The 20175-nt window shown below is 43.3% G+C and overlaps 2 protein-coding genes across 9 annotated transcripts in view; both read right to left on the bottom strand.

Annotated features, from left to right (window-relative positions):
- The window catches only part of kif3a (kinesin family member 3A), a 35180-nt gene extending 34436 nt beyond the window's left edge, over positions 1-744 (bottom strand). For 5 of the 6 annotated variants that reach the window (XM_010896959.3, XM_010896967.3, XM_020046049.2 and 2 more), the window contains exon 1: positions 551-744. In XM_010896959.3, coding sequence (XP_010895261.2) covers positions 551-556 — 6 coding nt within the window. In that variant the 5' untranslated portion in view covers positions 557-744. The remainder of the gene's footprint in view (positions 1-550) is intronic. The other variant, XM_010896994.3, reaches the window with a different exon arrangement.
- A 791-nt stretch (positions 745-1535) lies between these two features.
- sh3rf2 (SH3 domain containing ring finger 2) overlaps positions 1536-20175 on the bottom strand; it is a 42935-nt gene continuing 24295 nt past the window's right edge. For all 3 annotated transcript variants that reach the window (XM_010897007.3, XM_010897015.3, XM_010897023.3), the window contains 6 exons: positions 12068-12192; positions 8740-8910; positions 5759-6036; positions 5129-5556; positions 3294-3619; positions 1536-3125 (listed from right to left, as the gene is read on the bottom strand). In XM_010897007.3, coding sequence (XP_010895309.2) covers positions 2945-3125; positions 3294-3619; positions 5129-5556; positions 5759-6036; positions 8740-8910; positions 12068-12192 — 1509 coding nt within the window. In that variant the 3' untranslated portion in view covers positions 1536-2944. The remainder of the gene's footprint in view (positions 3126-3293; positions 3620-5128; positions 5557-5758; positions 6037-8739; positions 8911-12067; positions 12193-20175) is intronic.

Raw genomic sequence — 20175 nt, 5'->3', positions numbered from 1 at the left:
CCAACTAACATAAAAGCTAAATGAATGTAACAACGTTACAGCAAACATTGTGCATTTAGTCACAGAAGCTAACACGTTAACTGTCACGCTAACGTTAGACAGCTGAAAACGAATACAGTAGTAGTTCAATGAATGGATAATGCATACTTGCGAGCAAGCCAGTGTACTGTATATTTAATCAGCTAGTTTAACTAGCTAATCCGCGATGTATCGCACAAACGCTTGGTCGTTGTTGCTAGGCAAGCAGACAGTTACAAACATGTTGTTGCAGCTAGCTAGCCGGCTAGGTAATTAGCTAACCCACTTGCTGAGTGGTTTATGCAGAGCGAACGAATCCTAAACGTTAACACGGCTAACTAGATGTTCTTGCTGCACATATTACAAATATGATGTTTATAATAATTTTATTAAACAGGCTGAAATATGCTACTTAAGCTAAGGTTAGCCTTATAAGCTAATTCTAGCATCACATCATTCAGGGTGAGGAAGGGAGGAACCCCTGTCCTGGTTGCTTCTGAATACAAAATATGAATACAAAGCGTCCACCTACCGGCATTTTAAGACTTTAATTTGATGTTTCAGTTATATGAGACAATATCATAAACACTAGCATCGATACATCCAAAATACTTATCAAAATTATTTAGATGCCAATGCAATGCCCAGGCATTTCGTCAGTGGCCCATTTCCTCCGGTGCTGATAACATTGTTGTCACGTCTGATGAGCCCAATCTACGACTGCGCAGTAGGAAAGTGTGTGTGTGTGTGTGTGTGTGTGTGTGTGTGTGTGTGTGTGAGAGAGAGAGAAAGAGGGCGTTGGGGGGAGATGGACAACCAAGTGAAGCACAGTAGTTCCTTTCAGGATTTCAAGACCTGATTCAGATGGCACAGAGGTCAGCTCCAGGCCTATCTCAGTGAATTTGCTACAATGATCATTCCAAACACCACCCACCCACTCAGTTGTCTGCAACAAACAGCAGGGGTACAGGTGCATGAGAGCAGTCAGGAGCTGAGAGGCTGAGGATTATAGGCTCTCCTACAGGTTAATAGCCATCACCAGCCAGCTATCCCCTAGGTACTGTCCTGTCCATAGAAATGTGGAGCATGTAACCCCATTCAACATGGCCCATGCCGCCATGTACTACTGTTGACTTGTTAGTATTATTGTCTATTTGTACATTTTACTGAATGACTAAAGCTTGTAAAACATTTTGCTTCACCTGCTAATCTGTGTACATTTACATGTATGTCTTTTAGCAGAAGTACAGTATAACCAAAGTGACTGTAAATAGTAGTAAGTGCATAATGTATTTTTCATAATGGGCCTCTATGGCAATTGAACCCTGAACCCTGCAGTTTCAAGCACTGTGCTTTAACAATTGACCAAATTGTATCTGATGTGAACTGATCAACAACTGTAAACCAGTGTATTGACCTGAAATACTAGTTGAAAAACAGGGGTGAAAGGTGAATTATGTGAAAAGCACCTTGGGACCATAATCCATGCAAACAGACGATAATTAAGAGTCTTTTATAATGTGTCATTAATGTTTTATTTTCAGCACTCACAAAGAGCTGCAGTACAATACCTTACAGGTCATACGGAGTGGGTACATGTTCTCAGATAAGTCTTTATAGTGCAGGACAGAACACATACCACCGGTGTAAAATGTTCATTAGCAACAGCAGATTAAGAATGGAACAAATGTATGCCATAGTTGACTTCAGCATGGTTTATTACCAATTAATGATCATGTTTGCATAAATCTAGCTTCAGCTACACCGGTTGTTAATATTTTTAATCTAGACTTTTTGGGCTTGATAAAGGCACTGTCTATTGTGTCTTACAGCTCTTGAATTAAGGGACACTCATTCTATGTATAAAACATTGGTCAGGGGTGGGATTGTGTGGCATATATTTGTAATAATCATAGAGTAGGCTATACAGTATGTACACTCATGCTTGGGCACATCAAAATACATGAAAATATACTGTACCTCAGAAACTTTAAGTTATATTTCTACAGTTTAAAACAGATCAAAGGAATCTCAAGAGCAAAAAATATCCTATTTATTTGGTCTTTAAATGGCAGTATAATTTATTTTAACACAAAGTGAAAATACATACGCACACACACACACACACACAAACATCCACAGATTGGGCATCTAATTTGGCAGTGTCAACACACAGAGAGCAATTACATGCACACTAATAATTGTATATTATTGACTGATTATGGCAGTGGACTGAATATGTCATTAGTTATGTGAACACCTCACTGTGCTTATCTTAAAACAGAGTTACATCATAAAAGACGTAACCCCATGCCAAATAAAACACCTGGTTTTCAAAGCAAACCTTCAAATTATTTCAATGTAAACAGCTTAATCCAGGCATGCATATTATCCGCACATGTGCCAACAACAGCAGAGCAAGCCTCCATCTTAAGTGAAATTATTTCAGAGTAATTTAAAGAACGCATCTTCAAAATAGTTCACATACAATCTTTGTATGTCCGAACACAAAATCCTATTAGATTAAAACATTAATATTTTGTATTTTGAGTGCCGATTTTGCGCATTTATCTTCAAGTACCATCAGGTAGCTTGGTTTCAGATATGCCCATGCAAATTAGGTTATTACCAAAAATGTTATACTCTGAAAACATGTGAACGTTAAAATCTAATTGTTATACTAATCTGATGAATCACAATGTTTGCATTATTGTGTGCATGGTACCATACCCATAGAGATCCAGTGAAATGGAATTGCTAGAAATGGCATTTGAAGTCAAATGGGCAGGGGGACCTTGGGCCATATAGAGTGTACCCATGAATGTGTGCTATGAAATTGCCGTGGTTGAAGGAGTTCTTCCCATTCTAGTCAATCTATTTCTGTGGAGACACAATAATATAATACCTATTTCATCAATTGAAGTGGTCAGCTGAACCTATCTAGGTACTGTAGAACACTACTATGGAAGAGGCCAGTGTGGCCACTACTCTCCTGGGTGAGAAGAACTCTTCCATCGGGCCGGTGCCTGTGAAGCAGGACAGGTTCACCCTGCTTCAGGCTCATCTCTGACTCGGCTTGGGCCTGGTATGCTGTCGCTACTCGGTGTCTGGGGATATTAAAACCAGGAAAAGAGGTTATTATCCAAACAACAACAAAGAAAATGGGCAAGAGATTTGGTGGATAGAAAAAAGACACATTAATCCAGTTCTTCATTTGTAGAGTCGATGTAAAGTTTTAATTCTGTTCTGAGAGCAGACACGGTCACTCACACTACCTGCTCGGGCTGTTGGACTGTACAGATGCAGATGGCACTGATGAGGAGGATGATGATGATGTTGTTGTCGTTTTCTGATTGGAAGTCAGACTATCTGAGACTGAAGGGTATGTCTCCAGACCTTTCCTAAGAACAGGAGCCTTGCCTTCTTTCAGTATGATCCCTGGCCCATCTCGCCCCAGGGTGAGTGATGGAGCCCACACCTCCAAGGGGAGGGGGCCGGGGCGAGTACTGGAGGGGGGCTGGCTACCCGAAGGGAGGGAAGTGGTCCTGGGTCGTGGTGGTGGAGAATCAGGCTGGGTGACAAACCTTACTGACTTGGCGGGCTGAGGGAAACAAACAATGGTCCTGTTATGATTCAGCATTGGAAAATTATGAATTTGAGAATTTGTCCGGCATGTGAAAATAAAGAGTGAAAAAAAGAAATAATAATAATAATATTGTTATTATATTGGTGAAACATTTCCTGTATTTCTGCATACATTTTACTTACAATGTGATCAGATCAATAATACATTAAGTGTATTGCATTAAACAAATAATACAGCACTTTTCTTATTAATCAAATTGTCTGAACATTCAGTTTGATTATTCAAATGCACTGGTATACAACATACATTGTATACATTAAAAGTACTTGAAAGTTCAGTACTTGGGACCATACTCTTTGGATGCAATGACAATATCAAACTCAATAAACGTATTTTGTGTGTGTCAAAAGTGCTCAGCTCAAAAGGTTTGTAGTAAAACATTGTACATTTTCCCTTCACATTTCAGTATGCATTAAAAGTGCGAGCAGTGAGCACAACAAATGCTGACAAAAGCTGTTGCAGAAACAAATCCCTCCGTTGTGATCACTGCTTCCAAACTAACGCCTGGTCAAATGTAAAAGGGGTTTTGAGTGCAAGTTGTTCCCTTTATTCAAAATGTAATTTTCTCTTTGAATGGATGGAAAAAATCTAAATGGTAATGATGAGTAGCGGTAGCACGCTAACGGTAATGTTTCCCAATATTTCGCTGAGCTGCAACAGCAGGAGGTAGATCTGGAGTAGCTAACAAACCCACAATGTTGAACCTGTCGACACAGAGGAACCTGATGAGGGTTCGAGATTCTTCAATGGGACCCAGCAACTAATCCCTTTTGGGAACCAGGAAGTATTGGCGTAACAATGATTAATATCGTGGGCTATAGAAATAGGTTAGCTGCACCAGCTTGTCCTGCGAGTTCAGTATGCACAAGGCATCCTCCACCTTTTCTCAAAACATGTAGCTCCAAGCATAGTGTTTAGGGCTTGTCCAGCAAGCACAGTCTGTCTTGTTTACAATATATGGACTTCAATATCTCACGAGGCAGTTTTCAGTAATGAGGTAACATAAGCCCAGAAAACTTTTTTCCATTTGCAAAAGGAGTTTCACATGCTATTTCTAACATAGATGGTTCATTAACTACAAAACATCACATTTAAAACTAACAACTGACATTAATCACATAAATTGTATGTGGTACATACCACCGAGTGAAAGTTGTGTGCATATAGAGGCAGTCCGACAATTACTTAAAGCGATTTATGAGCTATCACAAATTGTAGATATCCGTCTTATTATCCCTTTAACAAGTACTATTGTGGGTTTTTTTCTATCATTACAGGAAACACAAGACTACTAAAATAAGGAAATTGTTTGGGAATACATCTTATTTGTAAAGGTTTGGTTGAGGATAAGCTATACATTAAGGATTAGCGTTACACTAGGGTTAGGAAAAATAGGATTGTGAATCAATTATTGATCCAAAAAAGGACAGGAAAAAAAAAACTGTGTGTGTGTGTTTTTGTTACCTTCTCCGTGCTGTTTTTATGGGCATCTGGCTTCACCAGGATGGAGTGTATAGTGTTCGGGCCATTCCCATTCAAAGCTGCTTGCTTAGTCTCCAACACCTGCTTATCAAACGCCTCTTTGGCAGCAGTGTCCCTGTCCTTCATAAAGCCACCACTAGATGGCGGCGGCCCCTCAGACATCCAGGCCAGAGATCTGTTGTGATTTGGAAGGATGCTCATGTGTTGTTTCCTCCTTAGCAGAGCTGGGGAGTAGCCAGGGGCCTGAATGTGGCTAAAGTTTTGGCTCTGGGTGTGGGGCTGAAGGCCTGACGTGGCATTGGTGGTGGGAGGGTAGTGGTTACCACGCTGGGATGAGTTCTGACTGTGGGTCTGAAGCGCTGAGCTTGAGGATATTGTGTGGGAATACTGTTTTCCCCGGTGAGATGAGCCTGGGAAGAATTTATGAGGACGAATAGTGGTTATACACGGAGTGTGTGCCAAAAATACAACAGAAAACAGATCAACAGCAGCTTTCTTCGCCGCTGACTTTCTCTGAGCTGACAGGTCTAGTCAATGCTGTAAACGTTATGGTGGTAAGTTTGGAGCCATCTAGCCTTTAAACAGAGAATGGTGAAGTTGTGCCAGCCTCACCTCTGTGTGAACCACGGAAAACCCTTCTCACTGTGTCCCATCCCTTCGAGCCAACGCCATGCAGGGATTGTCTCGTAGCGCCACCCGAAGAACTCACAGGCTGCGTTGCGATAGAGACGGGCGGAACATGTTGTCCAATTGGGTAGCCTGTTCCATCTGAGTTGACCCGGTCCAGAGCTAGAACCATTGCTGGGGTCTTGGAAGATGTAGTTCTCTTCCCTGGGATGGTACCAGGGCCCGCCGTCACTGCCTTTGACTCCAGGAGCCTTGCAGAGGTTCTGTGGCATGGAGGAAACCGAAAGATACATGAGGTGTCCATGACTCGAATGTATGTCAAGGACAGAACCAATTATTTGGTTTTCACTTATTCCAGGGGGAACTGGTTCTTACAGTTTTTTTGGATTGCTTACACACTAAAATTAAAAGTAGTACACTATTAGCAAAACCTTACACATTTAAGAAGCAAACATCAGCCCATATTTGCACAACTATAAGCACATTGTCAACCTCACACTTGTTGCAAAACTCTACACACAGTGATTTGCAAAACACTAAACACACTGAACATACATTACACACAAAAATCGATCATGAAGTCACTTCCTTGCAATACCAAAGCACTGACTGTCAAATTACCGCACTGTCCAACCAATTGGTTCAACACAGTCATCAGGTGTGCAAACACTTGTTTGCTTAATTGTAAACACACCAATCAGATGTATAAGCACTATAAAAAGCAGCAGGTGAGTTCATCGGTCTTCAAGCACAATGGAAAGAGTCAGAGAAAGAGTAAGACGAGGAGGAGAACGAGGAGAACGAGGAGGAGGACAAGGAGGAGGAGGAGGAGGAAGGGGAGGAAGAGGAAGAGATGGAGGCCATGCTGGAGGTAGAGGTAGAGGAAGAGGAAGACAAGAAGGTGCTCAAAGAAGACCGAATCTGACAAATGAGATCCGCGCAACACTGGTTGACCACGTTGTCCACCACGGCCCGACGCTGAGGGAGGCTGGACTGTACAGCCAAATCTAAGCCCATACAGAGTGGCAAGTGTGATAAGAACATTTCGACTGGAAAATAGGTATTGTAAAAACATCATATCAAAAACATCTGCACGGTTTCAGTAACTGCTTACAGTACTGTATTCTATGCACTATCAGCACTTCTGTTACCTTTTCCTGTGAAATTACTGTACTATTGTATACTGTATTTTTTTTCTACATAGGATTGAGGGTCAGGAACGACAAGGGGGAAGGCCTCCTATGTTCACAGAACAGCAAGAGAGGGAGATAGTAAACATGGTTTTGGCCAACAATGCTATGACACTCAATCAGCTCCAAACTAACATTGTCAATAACCACGCCAGTTTCAACGATATCCATCAGGTCTCAACATCAACACTGGCACGCATCCTAAATAAAAACCATATTCAAATGAAGCAAATTTATCGAGTGCCTTTCGAGCGCAATTCCGAAAGGGTGAAACGACTGCGGCATGATTATGCAGAGGTATGTATTCACTTTAGCATTGTGATCTTGCATACTGTCTCATAATCTTTTACTGTAATATGTATACTACATCTACACTGAACTACACAATTTTGCCTGACACTGTTCTTCAGAGAGTTTTACTAATGGATGGAGAAGAGATCCAGCATGAGTTCATTTACGTAGATGAGGCTGGGTTCAACCTGACGAGCATACGAAGGAGGGGAAGAAACATCATTGGCCACAGGGCTATAGTTAATGTCCCAGGGCAACGTGGGGTAATATAATACTCTGTGCAGCCATTACACAGAATGGGGTCCTCCACTGCCATGCCCATATGGGCCCTTACAACACAGCACTCATACTTACATTCTTGGACCAAATGCACAACATAACAGCAGCAAATCAAATCGATCATATGCAATACATTGTTGTCTGGGACAATGTGTCTTTCCACCGTTCTGCTCTGGTTCAGAACTGGTTTCAGCAACATCCACATTTCACCGTCCTATATCTTCCACCATACTCTCCATTCCTCAACTCTATAGAAGAGTTTTTCTCGGCATGGCGGTGGAAGGTATATGATCTCCGTCTCCAAGCCATGGAGGAGGCCTGTGACCAGATGGAGGTAGCAGCGATTCAAGGATGGATTCGTCATTCAAGACGTTTCTTTCCAAGGTGTCTTGCTAATGACAACATTCCCTGCGATGTTGATGAAATTCTCTGGCCAGATCCAGCTAGGCGAAGAGACAATGTCTATATTTTTATTTTTATTTTTACAGTAAACTTACAGTACAATACGTAAAGTGACATTTTGTTACAGTATTATGAATCTCCATGTCAACATTTTGGGCGTGTTGAGAAATGAATGAGTTTCTTAAGTCTGCAACATTGGTCTTGTGTAGTGTTTGGTGAATTTACATTATATTTGTACTTTGTTGATGGTAGCCTACTCTAATCATAGGGAAGTAGAAGTGCTAAAAGTGTTTTAGGTTTATCACAGCAGAGTGTAACTCGTGCAAACAGAGTATAGTAATGTGAAACGTGTGTGTTTCATATGGTAACAAAGTGTGGTTTTTAAACAGAAGTGTATAGTTTTTACAAGAGTGTTTAATTATGCAAAGGATCTGTAGTGTTTTGGTAATTGGGTGTGTGGTTGTGCTTATTGTGTGTAGTGTTTTGAAAACACGGGTCCTGTTTTGAAAATCGTGCTTAAGCAATCCAAAAAAACTGTAATTACCAATGTGCCCTAAAAATCCAACTTAAAAAAGGATAAAATACTCAAGATAACCAAATAAATTAAATAAAACAGGAACATTAAGATATTTAAAACATGACGTTGAGGGCAACCGATGAAGGTACAGTGCATTCTAATTATGGAAAGCATAGTGATTGATCACCCCCAATTCCCCAAAGAGAAAGGCAGATGTCCAGTGAGAATACAGTTTAAACTACATTCCAAAGTAAAGAATCTGTAGGAGACTAGCTTTCCATGTTCACCTGAGAACAGGTGTGACGTAGTTGCCGGGCAGGATGCCGACTTTACCCGTCCGAAGAGACAGGCCTCGGAGCCAGCCCTCCTTAAACTTCCCGTACACCCCAACCATCTCCCCCTTCCTCAGCTCCAGCTCCTCAGAGCGACGGGGCTTGTAGGAGTACAGTGCAGCACACCTGACGAACACAACAGACCACGGTCACATGTTAGGTCACAACGATATCACACAGACTTGACGAATTCCATATCACATTGTGTTTTGTTTTTTTCATTGTAGCCCAGGACCTTTGTAGGTCATGCATGATTAACAGGTTTAACTCCTGAGTCACTTGCTATTATGGTATTATTATTGAACTCCAGTGTGTATATTTAAACTAAATTAGTAAAAAATGTAATAGCAACATGGTTAGTTATTACTATGTAACAGCAAGGTCACATGGTTGTTGAGGAATCAGTTATTAGGCAACTGATAAGAGGAAAGTGTAATTCCACATTCACTTCATTCGCTGAATGTTACTCAACATACTATGCACCCAATTACTGAGGTCGTTAAACACGTTATTGCTCCACTATGTCACTAATGCTTGGTGATTACACATTTGAAAGTTACCTGTCAATCACAATGTTTATGCCTCAAGCCAAAATGGGACCTTGACCTTGTCAGCGTAACTACAGTAGATGGGGCCATGAAAACTAATGGTTTAAATACAGCGGCACTGTGAGCTAAACAACTGCATTTATGGGCTAAATGCACAATACCTAGCCACGCTCAGGCAGCTTTGTGAGTACAATAACCTAGCAAGCAGGCTAAGCAGGACTAGGTAACAGCCAGTGTCAGAGAATCAAGAAGGGTTGGAACATACGATGAGTTTGATTGGTTACTTGCGCCAAGATGACTTGGCCAAAGTGCAGCTTGGCCAAAGCTCTTAAGCTTCTCAAATTTCTTTCTTAGGATGGACACATCACATTTGTAAAAATAAACTTTTTAAAAGAAAATGTGTTTGATTTCATCCTGCCTTGGAGTCTGGTTTTGTAATGTGACCTTACTGCTTGCTGTAGATTTGAAGTGACTGCGAAAAAAACTGGCCTTTTTAGTGTCAGAACACTACTCATTCAAGGGTATGTCTTTATTTTTACATTTTTACTTTGTAGAAAAACATCAAGGACATCCAAACTATGAACACCCAGCTTCAACCCAACTGAGATTATTTTCGAATGAGTTGGATCACAGAGTGAATGAAAAATAGCCGATAAGTGCTCAGCATAATGAGGGAACTTCTCCAAGACTATTGGGAAAGCATTTCAGGTGGCTACTTCATGAACCTGGTTGAGAGAATTCAAAGGGTGTGCAAAGCTGTCATCAGGGCAAATGGTGGCTAAAAAACAGAGACTATAAAATATATGTGAAATATATTTTGGTTTGTTAAACACTTTTTTGGCTGCTACATGTTTCCATGTGTGTTATTTCATAGTTTTGATGTCTTCACCGTTGTTCTTCAATGAGGAAAATGAAAGAAATGCCCTTGAATGATCAGGTGTGTCTAGTGATGGCCATTCGAGGCTTCATTACCGTTCTTCTAGCAGCAGGATATTATGCTAGCAGTGCTAACACAGATTTCATTTTTCAAAATAAAAGCCATCATTGAAACATATAAGGTAATATACTTAACAATCTAGTCTGTACATTTTATGTTTAATTTCCGTTCCAATGTTATTCTTGTCTATTCTTTTTCACAGAATAGATTGTTTACTATATTGCCTTATACATTTCAATTATGGCTTTTATTGCGATAAAGAAATCTGAGTGCTGCCAGCATAATATCCTGCTGCAAAAAAAACGCTAATGAAGCCTCGAATGGCCATCACTAGGTGTGTCCAAACTTTTGACTGGTACTGTACTAGTCAAATATATTTGTTTAAACATTGTCTATACCAAATTGAAATGGATGCATTTTTCTCTTCACTGGTTCAAGCTGTATGACAGCGGAGAAGGTAATACAACGCTGGTAATACTGTGCACCAGGGATGGAAGATGGACAGGATTTGGGGAACCCACACTGGGGAATACGTTCTCCTCTGGGCAGGTTTATAAACCACAAGTGGTTGTTGACTGGGGAATACATTCTCCTCTGGGCAGGTTTATAAATCACATGTAGTTGTTGACTGGGGAATATGTTCTCCTCTGGGCAGGTTTATAAACCACATGTGGTTGTTGACTGGGGAATACGTTCTCCTCTGGGAAGGTTTATAACCCACATGTGGTTGTTGACTGGGGAATATGTTCTCCTCTGGGCAGGTTTATAAACCACATGTGGTTGTTGACTGGGGAATACGTTCTCCACTGGGAAGGTTTATAACCCACATGTGGTTGTTGACTGGGGAATATGTTCTCCTCTGGGCAGGTTTATAACCCACATGTGGTTGTTGACTGGGGAATACGTTCTCCTCTGGGAAGGTTTATAACCCACATGTGGTTGTTGACTGGGGAATACGTTCTCCTCTGGGAAGGTTTATAACCCACATGTGGTTGTTGACTGGGGAATATGTTCTCCTCTGGGCAGGTTTATAACCCACATGTGGTTGTTGACTGGGGAATACGTTCTCCTCTGGGAAGGTTTATAACCCACATGTGGTTGTTGACTGGGGAATATGTTCTCCTCTGGGCAGGTTTATAACCCACATGTGGTTGTTGACTGGGGAATACGTTCTCCTCAGGGCAGGTTTACTTCCTAGTGGAGTAAAAAAAAAGCTAAGGAGCTTGGCTGGATGTGCATATTTGCTGATTGGCTCTCCCAAGCCTCACGGGAGTTGCTTTTACAAGCCATGACCATAACCATGTATTGGGCATTACAAAAATGTCAGGGAAAAAAAAAAGTGTACAGTGTTTAAATAATAATAAAAATATAACTAAGGACACATTTTCACTTCTCACATTGATAAGTAGTGTCACCTATCCAGTGTTTACATGCTGTACAGTACATAGGCAATTGGCCTAGTTACAACTGTTGTTGCCAGTTCTCAGCCCAGCTAATTAAATCAAAATGGTTAACACTGGTATTACCTGTGAAGTTCAAAGTAGGCGTTATTTCATGTAACAAAGTCACATTTGGGTAGTTATTCACATGGTAATTAACAAGGTACTTTAGAAGCGAAACATGTACTTAACATGTTTCACAAACATGAATGTGTAAAAGCATTTAGCGGGTACATTTGTAATGACACATTCCTCGTTCCAATACTATACAGTACAATGACTGATTCTGCAACAACCTCATTATAAGCAGTTAGATAATAATACCCATGGAACTACTCGGTTTCTCCAGGGTGACTCACACGCTGATGGAGAGCTGCTGTGTGGAGGACTGCTTTGAGTCAGTGGAGCCTGATGGGTTCTGGGGGTTGATCAGAGCCATGGTGATGGTGGGAGGGGCTTCACCACTACTCATCTTCCTCTCACCCTAGACAAAAGGAAGAGGCGGGCAAGGGTGTCAACAACGATTTTCCAGGAGTGCAACAATCAAAACAAACAGATTTTCTTTTTGTACTTTTATCCAAACACAATTTACTGTAAAAGCAGCAACAAAAAAAAGAAGTTAATTGATCAGTTCAGTAATTGGAAAAATTCAACACACCTGGTTTTCCAGTTAAACCAAAGAAATGGGGTGAATGTGGCACTCAATAAACAGGGATGCCTACTATAGATTAGTCTTCCTCTGACTGTATACTGATTAAGACCAATAAATCAATCATTAAGTTGGAGAATATATCATCACCATAATATAACAACACATCAATAATGAAAAATAATAAATATGCCATTTGGCAGACGACATCTTTAAACTCTGAAAAGGTATTATTTGGGGTATATGGGGACTGTAAATCTGGAATGCTGGAGAATGAGAGATAACCTCAGAAGAAGAGAGGCAGACAGACTTAAACCACTTTGATTTAAAATAATAATGATTCATGTTTCCCTCTCCTTGAACTGCCACCTTAACGTGGTGGAGGGGTTTGAGTACCCGAGTGACCCTAGGAGCTATGTTGTCTGGGGCTATATGCCCCTGGTAGGGTCTCCCAAGGCAAACAGGTCCTAGGCGATGGGTCAGACTAAGAGCGGTTCAAAAACCCCTTAATGAAGAAGAAAATTGTGTGTCCTGTGACGTCGCCCGGCATGGCGCAGCCGGGGCCCCCCCTGGAGCCAGGCCCGGGGTTGGGGCTCGTTCGCGAGCGCCTGGTGGCCGGGCCTTTCCCCATGGGGCCCGGCCGGGCCAAGCCCGAACGAGCGACATGGGGCCGCCCTCCCGTGGGCTCACCACCCACAGGAGGGACCATAAGGGGCCGGTGCAGAGAGGATCGGGCGGCAGTCGAAGGCAGGGGCCTAGACAACCCGATCCCCGGACACGGAAACTAGCTCTAGGGACGTGGAATGTCACCTCGCTGGCGGGGAAGGAGCCTGAGATGGTGCGTGAGGTTGAGAGGTTCCGACTAGAGGTAGTCGGGATCACCTCTACGCACGGCTTGGGCTCTGGAACCACACTCCTTGAGAGAGGATGGACTCTTCACCACTCTGGAGTTGCCCATGGTGAGAGGCGGCGGGCTGGTGTGGGTTTGCTTATAGCTCCCCAGCTCTGCCGCCATGTGTTGGAGTTTACCCCGGTGAACGAGAGGGTCGTTTCCCTGCGCCTACGGGTCGGGGATAGGTCTCTCACTGTTGTTTGTGCCTACGGGCCGAACGGCAGTGCAGAGTACCCGACCTTCTTGGAGTCTCTGGGAGGGGTGCTGGAAAGTGCTCCGACTGGGGACTCTATCGTTCTACTGGGGGACTTCAACGCCCACGTGGGCAACGACAGTGATACCTGGAGGGGCGTGATTGGGAGGAACGGCCCCCCTGATCTGAACCCGAGCGGTGTTCAGTTATTGGACTTCTGTGCTAGTCACAGTTTGTCCATAACGAACACCATGTTCAAGCATAAGGATGTCCATCAGTGCACGTGGCACCAGGACACCCTAGGCCGCAGGTCGATGATCGACTTTGTTCTCGTTTCATCTGACCTGCGGCCATATGTCTTGGACACTCGGGTGAAGAGAGGGGCGGAGCTGTCAACTGATCACCACCTGGTTGTGAGTTGGATCCGATGGCGGGGGAGGAAGCTGGACAGACTCGGCAGGCCCAAGCGTACTGTAAGGGTCTGCTGGGAACGTCTGGCCGAGTCTCCTGTCAGAGAGATCTTTAACTCCCACCTCCGGCAGAGCTTTGACTGGATCCCGAGGGAGGTTGGAGATATTGAGTCCGAGTGGACCATGTTCTCCACCGCCATTGTTGAAGCGGCCGCTCGGAGCTGTGGCCGTAAGGTCTCCGGTGCCTGTCGAGGCGGCAATCCCCGAACCCGGTGGTGGACACCGGAAGTAAGGGATGCTGTCAAGCTGAAGAAGGAGTCCTATCAGGCCTGGTTGGCTTGTGGGACTCCAGAGGCAGCTGACGGGTACCGACAGGCCAAGCGGACTGCAGCCCGGGTGGTTGTGGAGGCAAAAACTCGGGCCTGGGAGGAGTTCGGTGAGGCCATGGAGAAGGACTATCGGCTGGCCTCGAAGAGATTCTGGCAAACCATCCGGCGCCTCAGGAGAGGGAAACAGTGCCCTACCAACGCTGTTTACAGTAGAGGTGGGCAGCTGTTGACCTCAACTGGGGATGTCGTCGGGCGGTGGAAGGAGTACTTCGAGGATCTCCTCAATCCCGCCGTCACGTCTTCCATTGAGGAAGCAGAGGATGAAGGCTCAGAGGTGGACTCGTCCATCACCCGGGCTGAAGTCACCGAGGTGGTTAAGAAACTCCTCGGTGGCAAGGCACCGGGGGTGGATGAGATCCGCCCTGAGTACCTCAAGTCTCTGGATGTTGTGGGGCTGTCTTGGCTGACACGCCTGTGCAACATCGCGTGGCAGTCGGGGACAGTGCCTCTGGGATGGCAGACCGGGGTGGTGGTCCCTCTTTATAAGAAGGGGGACCGGAGGGTGTGTTCCAACTATAGGGGGATCACACTTCTCAGCCTCCCCGGGAAAGTCTATGCCAGGGTTCTGGAGAGGAGAATACGGCCGATAGTAGAACCTCGGATTCAGGAGGAACAGTGTGGTTTTCGTCCAGGCCGTGGAACACTGGACCAGCTCTATACCCTCTACAGGGTGATGGAGGGTTCATGGGAGTTTGCCCAACCAGTCCACATGTGTTTTGTGGATTTGGAGAAGGCATTCGACTGTGTCCCTCGCGGCATCCTGTGGAGAGTGCTTCGGGAATATGGGGTCCTGGGTCCTTTGCTAAGGGCTGTCAGGTCCCTGTACGACCGAAGCAGGAGCTTGGTCCGCATTGCCGGCAGTAAGTCAGACTTGTTCCCTGTGCATGTTGGACTCCGGCAGGGCTGCCCTTTGTCACCGGTTCTGTTCGTAATTTTTATGGACAGAATTTCTAGGCGCAGCCAGGGGCCGGAGGGTGTCAGGTTTGGGGACCACACGATTTCGTCTCTGCTCTTTGCGGATGATGTTGTCGTGTTGGCCCCTTCAAGCCAGGACCTTCAGCATGCACTTGGACGGTTTGCAGCCGAGTGTGAAGCGGTGGGGATGAAAATCAGTACCTCCAAATCCGAGGCCATGGTCCTCAGTCGGAAAAGGGTGGCTTGCCCACTTCAGGTTGGTGGAGAGTGCCTGCCTCAAGTGGAGGAGTTTAAGTATCTAGGGGTCCTGTTCACGAGTGAGGGAAGGATGGAACGGGAGATTGACAGACGGATCGGTGCAGCTTCTGCAGTAATGCGGTCGATGTATCGGTCTGTCGTGGTGAAGAAAGAGCTGAGCCGCAAGGCGAAGCTCTCGATTTACCGGTCAATCTACGTTCCTACTCTCACCTATGGTCATGAGCTTTGGGTCATGACCGAAAGGACAAGATCCCGGATACAGGCGGCCGAAATGAGCTTTCTCCGCAGGGTGGCTGGGCGATCCCTTAGAGATAGGGTGAGAAGCTCGGTCACCCGGGAGGAGCTCAGAGTAGAGCCGCTGCTCCTCCACATTGAGAGGGGTCAGCTGAGGTGGCTTGGGCATCTGTTTCGGATGCCTCCGGAACGCCTTCCTGGGAAGAGACCCCGGGGAAGACCTAGGACACGCTGGAGGGACTATGTCTCCCGGCTGGCCTGGGAACGCCTCGGTGTCCCCCCGGAAGAGCTGGAGGAAGTGTCTGGGGAGAGGGAAGTCTGGGCATCCCTGCTTAGACTGCTGCCCCCGCGACCCGGCCCCGGATAAGCGGAAGATGATGCAATGCAATGCAATGCAATTCATGTTTCTTTCTTGATTTTGTAGTTTCAAGTGGATTTAGTACAGTCTGCAAATGGCACTCTATTTCCTATGTAGTCCACTTATTTGTGTCCAGGGCCTGTTTGAGATGCACCCTCAATGTTACACCAAGAAAGCAACTTTCATTGTTTTTGTAATAAAGACAGATGTAAAAGCAGAAAAAAAGATCTTAGCCACCGGAGGTCCTACCTGCCCTCACCCAGTCTCAGTCACTCCACTTTAGACACACTCTTTAATTCAAAACACAGTAGAGAACACTGAAACTCAGAGAGAGAATGTGCTTAGTCTGCCTACTTCTCTACAGCCTTTTAACTTTCAATCTCCACTCAATTACTAACAGTGCAACAGTGGAACTCTGAAGACAGCGTGCCTAGCTAAGGCTTTGAACCTGACATCTCCACTTCACTACAACTACTGAATCTTACAGAGTTGATTTTGGACCATAGCTCTTCCTAAATGACATTGTATCAGTGATCTTGCTCCTACCGTATGTCTTCTATACTATGCTAACACACTATACAACTTCGTAACACCTGGGTCTCCAGGAATTGGGCGCTGTTATTACGTGATGGTTGTATTAAAAAACTGTTTGGTCAATTTTATTGTATGAAAAACTGGTCAATTTTGATAATTGTTTCAGTCTTGCTGACTGTTAAGTGCTTATGGACAATAGGCAGTAATTGTCATTAATTTGGAGGCAATTCTGTAGTTGCAACTTGCAACCGAAGCAAATCCTCCACGACAGTTAAAGTGATTACGCTTAAAGTGAGGAAGTTTAATAATATGATCAGAAACCTTGGTGGTTTGGGTAAACAGCCTTTCTTCCTGGCATACAGATTAAAATCACTAACTAATCATTAACTGCAATTTTATACATCATCCAAAATAAAAGACTGGCCACCTCCTTTAATGCCCTGGCTGCACCTGAAACTTTTTAACATGACTATTTACAAAAATAAAAAACAGCCAAGAAATAAAAAACAGACATCCTACCCCCTACCTGCCAAATCCCCTTACAGAGTCAGTCATGTAACTTCATCACTTTCAAACACTCACTCACGGTCTCTGTCTCTCTCATTTACACACACACATTCATACACACAAACATTCATGTAGGGACCTGAAATAGTTTCAATCCCAATTCCTATACCCCTAAACCTAACCCATACCCAGCTTAACTTGAGTGGTATTCCAATAAAACAGTTCAACAAATTCAGGGTTCCGTAAACATATCCGGCTTCTCTTAATCAGACGAGGGAATTGCAGAATTTTTGGTTCCAGAATGACTGATCCTCTTTTTAATCATTAGGCTATTTGAAGTGCAGATTTGTTGAGCCGACAACCTGCGTGTATACACAACATTTAAAAATGTCCTCATGATCATGACAGAAAACATGATGGACCTGAAACAATGGAGTTAAGATAGTGCCCACTATTTTAGTAGTTTGAAATAATAAATTATTGTTAACGCCTCCCGCAATCATGTAGAACCTTTCTCCAAAATACATTTATTTTTTAATTTGCTGCCAGGATCGTGTTGCACCAATGGGTTTACCACTTTAGAAAACATGTTGTCATGAAAAGCACTTTATGAAAGGAATGAAACACCATTCCTACAGTATATTGGCTAGGCAATAGGCTAACCATTGCAATATTGACAAACTTTAGACTGCTGCAGTTTAGGTTACAGGATTGACAATTAAAATTATTAGTGCTCTATAAATTAAAAACATGAATATTAATATTAACCTATACAGTATGTGTGTAATTAAATAGCGCCATTTAATGACATTCACTCAGTCAGTTTTTAAATGCTAGGCTTCCAATATGGCTTTTGTAGCAGTGGCAGTATTACTTTAAAACAAATCTTTGGGAAGCAGTACACAGAGTTTGTATACTTAGCAAAACTGCATTGGGTTACATTGGAGATATATGAGTTGACTAAGTCGGCAAGATAATTGACTGACTGTGGAGAAATGATACCGTTCAAAAATACATTATTCTGGATGTTCTAAATGATTTGGACATATTTTTGTAAAGGTGCAAAAGAAATAATGAAAAATAAGACTGTGAGTTACTATCCTACTAATCCAGGTCTGGTGTGGAGTAATCTTGTTCCAGGACGTTGACCATCATTAGCTTGAGAACTCCGGCTTTCTACTATGTACTGCATAATACTGCATATATACTTTAGGATTATATAGCTTTGTCAACTTTTAAACTCACCTTTCCCAGTCCCCTCCCACTCCAAATTGATGTCAACCTCATCTTCAGTAGGAGCTATTTGTTGACTAATCTCACTGCAAACCTCCTTCAGGTCTTGGATCTCCACATTTCCTCCTTACCTCTTCCTCTCTCCTCCAGCATTATCCACTAAGCACCTACCCAGGTGGTCAAGCGCTGCCACAATCTTGGTTCTCTCTTCTCTGCTATGTCCTCTTCAGTAATCTCCCCCATCTGCTAAATCCTTCTCCCTTATCTCCTGATTCCGCATCTTCAATCCTACTTTCTTTACTCTTGAAACCCTATGAGTCTTAACTGTCCCCTTCCCTCCTGGCCAGATCGGCTTGCACTGCCACCCCCCCCTCCCCCGCTATCTGGCCAAGTGACTCACTGCGAGCTCATAGAACAGGGCTGGAGGCAGCTGAGTGAAAATGGAGGAAAACAATCCTTCCTTCTGGCCACATCCTCTTCCTCTCCATCCGCTGCTAAATGAATTAATAAATAGAAAGATGCTTCGTCCTCTAGCCTCTGGAAACGCTTTGCCACCTTCTCCTGTCTCCTAAATCCATTAACTTCTCCCCTGCAGAACAAGAGAGTTGGCGCTTCATTAAAACCTGTTAATTTTGTGAGAAAATAATTAGACATTAGCTATCTAGTAGCCTACCTGCAATTGTATCATTGCTTATATGGACAGCTTGATGACCAGAGGTTATAAGAAATACAACTGCCAGACACATTAAGTTGTCTTTCCAAATCATCCAGCATGACTCATACTGTAGAGGAAATTTCCAGCAACAAAAAACAAAAGTTGTCAAGCACAATGATAAGTTCTTATAGCACTCATTGCTAAATTGTGTTGGGTCACATTAAGTATGTAAAAGTATAGTAAATTGGAAAGATTCATAAAAATTATAATCAAAAAATATTTCTAATCTAATATATAGTCAGAATAATAAAAGGTATTTGAGGTCATATGGCAGCAAAGGGTTCTAGAATTGGGACTAGAATTGAACTGATTGTCAGAGAAGCCTTTTTTACCAGTACATGCAAAGATCAAGATAACCTAGAAGGAACTGTAGCAGGTTAGCTTCAGGGCATTCACTGCTATGGTTTCTGATCAGGCTGTGTGTCAGGTCCTTCTGAAAACTTGACATTTCTAGGGTGTTCATACTGGTTTGACATTCTCAGTAATCCAGCGTTCTGAAATATCCCTAGGAACCACAAAATGGCAACATCATTATTTGCTTAGTAAAGTAATGTCATTGAGTGATGCACATAAATAAAAACGTAATAATTATATAAGGCCTACCTAAATGTGTCAATATCTGTTTCCAGTAGCTGGGATAGGTAATTAAGTATTATTATGCTGCATTGTGTGGTCTAACCTGTTGTGAGAGACGGCAGGTTGTGTCAATAAGGAGTAAAAGAAATACAGAGCCTATAACCTGCAGAGAAATACAGAGCCTTTTACCCACCTAACCTCATCCCCATATAAACCTGACATAATGTGTTCAAGTTGGCCAGTGTGGGAATGACCATATCATTCTACAGAAGTAACTTTACAAAGTATTGATAGCATTTTTACTTTAGCTCATACAAACACTGTAAGGAGTGGCTTCTAATAGAGACATTGCAGATGTGTGATTCAGTCTTTGATCCATTCAGTCTTGCCTGAGCCAGCCACTCCTCTTTCATGTTGAAACATTAAACAAATCTGCAGGCCTAACGTAAATCCATTTCAGAAAGTTCTTTGCAAAGTAATAATAACAAACAAAAGTGACTATGAACAATCAATTGCAAGCCAGACAAATCAACAAATCAAAATACATTTTAAATGTACATACACTTAAATATAAAGAAAAGTGTTTAACTACTGGCTACAGTTA

Source organism: Esox lucius, chromosome 4 (genome assembly GCF_011004845.1).
Source record: "Esox lucius isolate fEsoLuc1 chromosome 4, fEsoLuc1.pri, whole genome shotgun sequence".
Classification (NCBI taxonomy): domain Eukaryota; kingdom Metazoa; phylum Chordata; class Actinopteri; order Esociformes; family Esocidae; genus Esox; species Esox lucius.
This window is presented reverse-complemented; position numbering and strand designations above follow the sequence as displayed.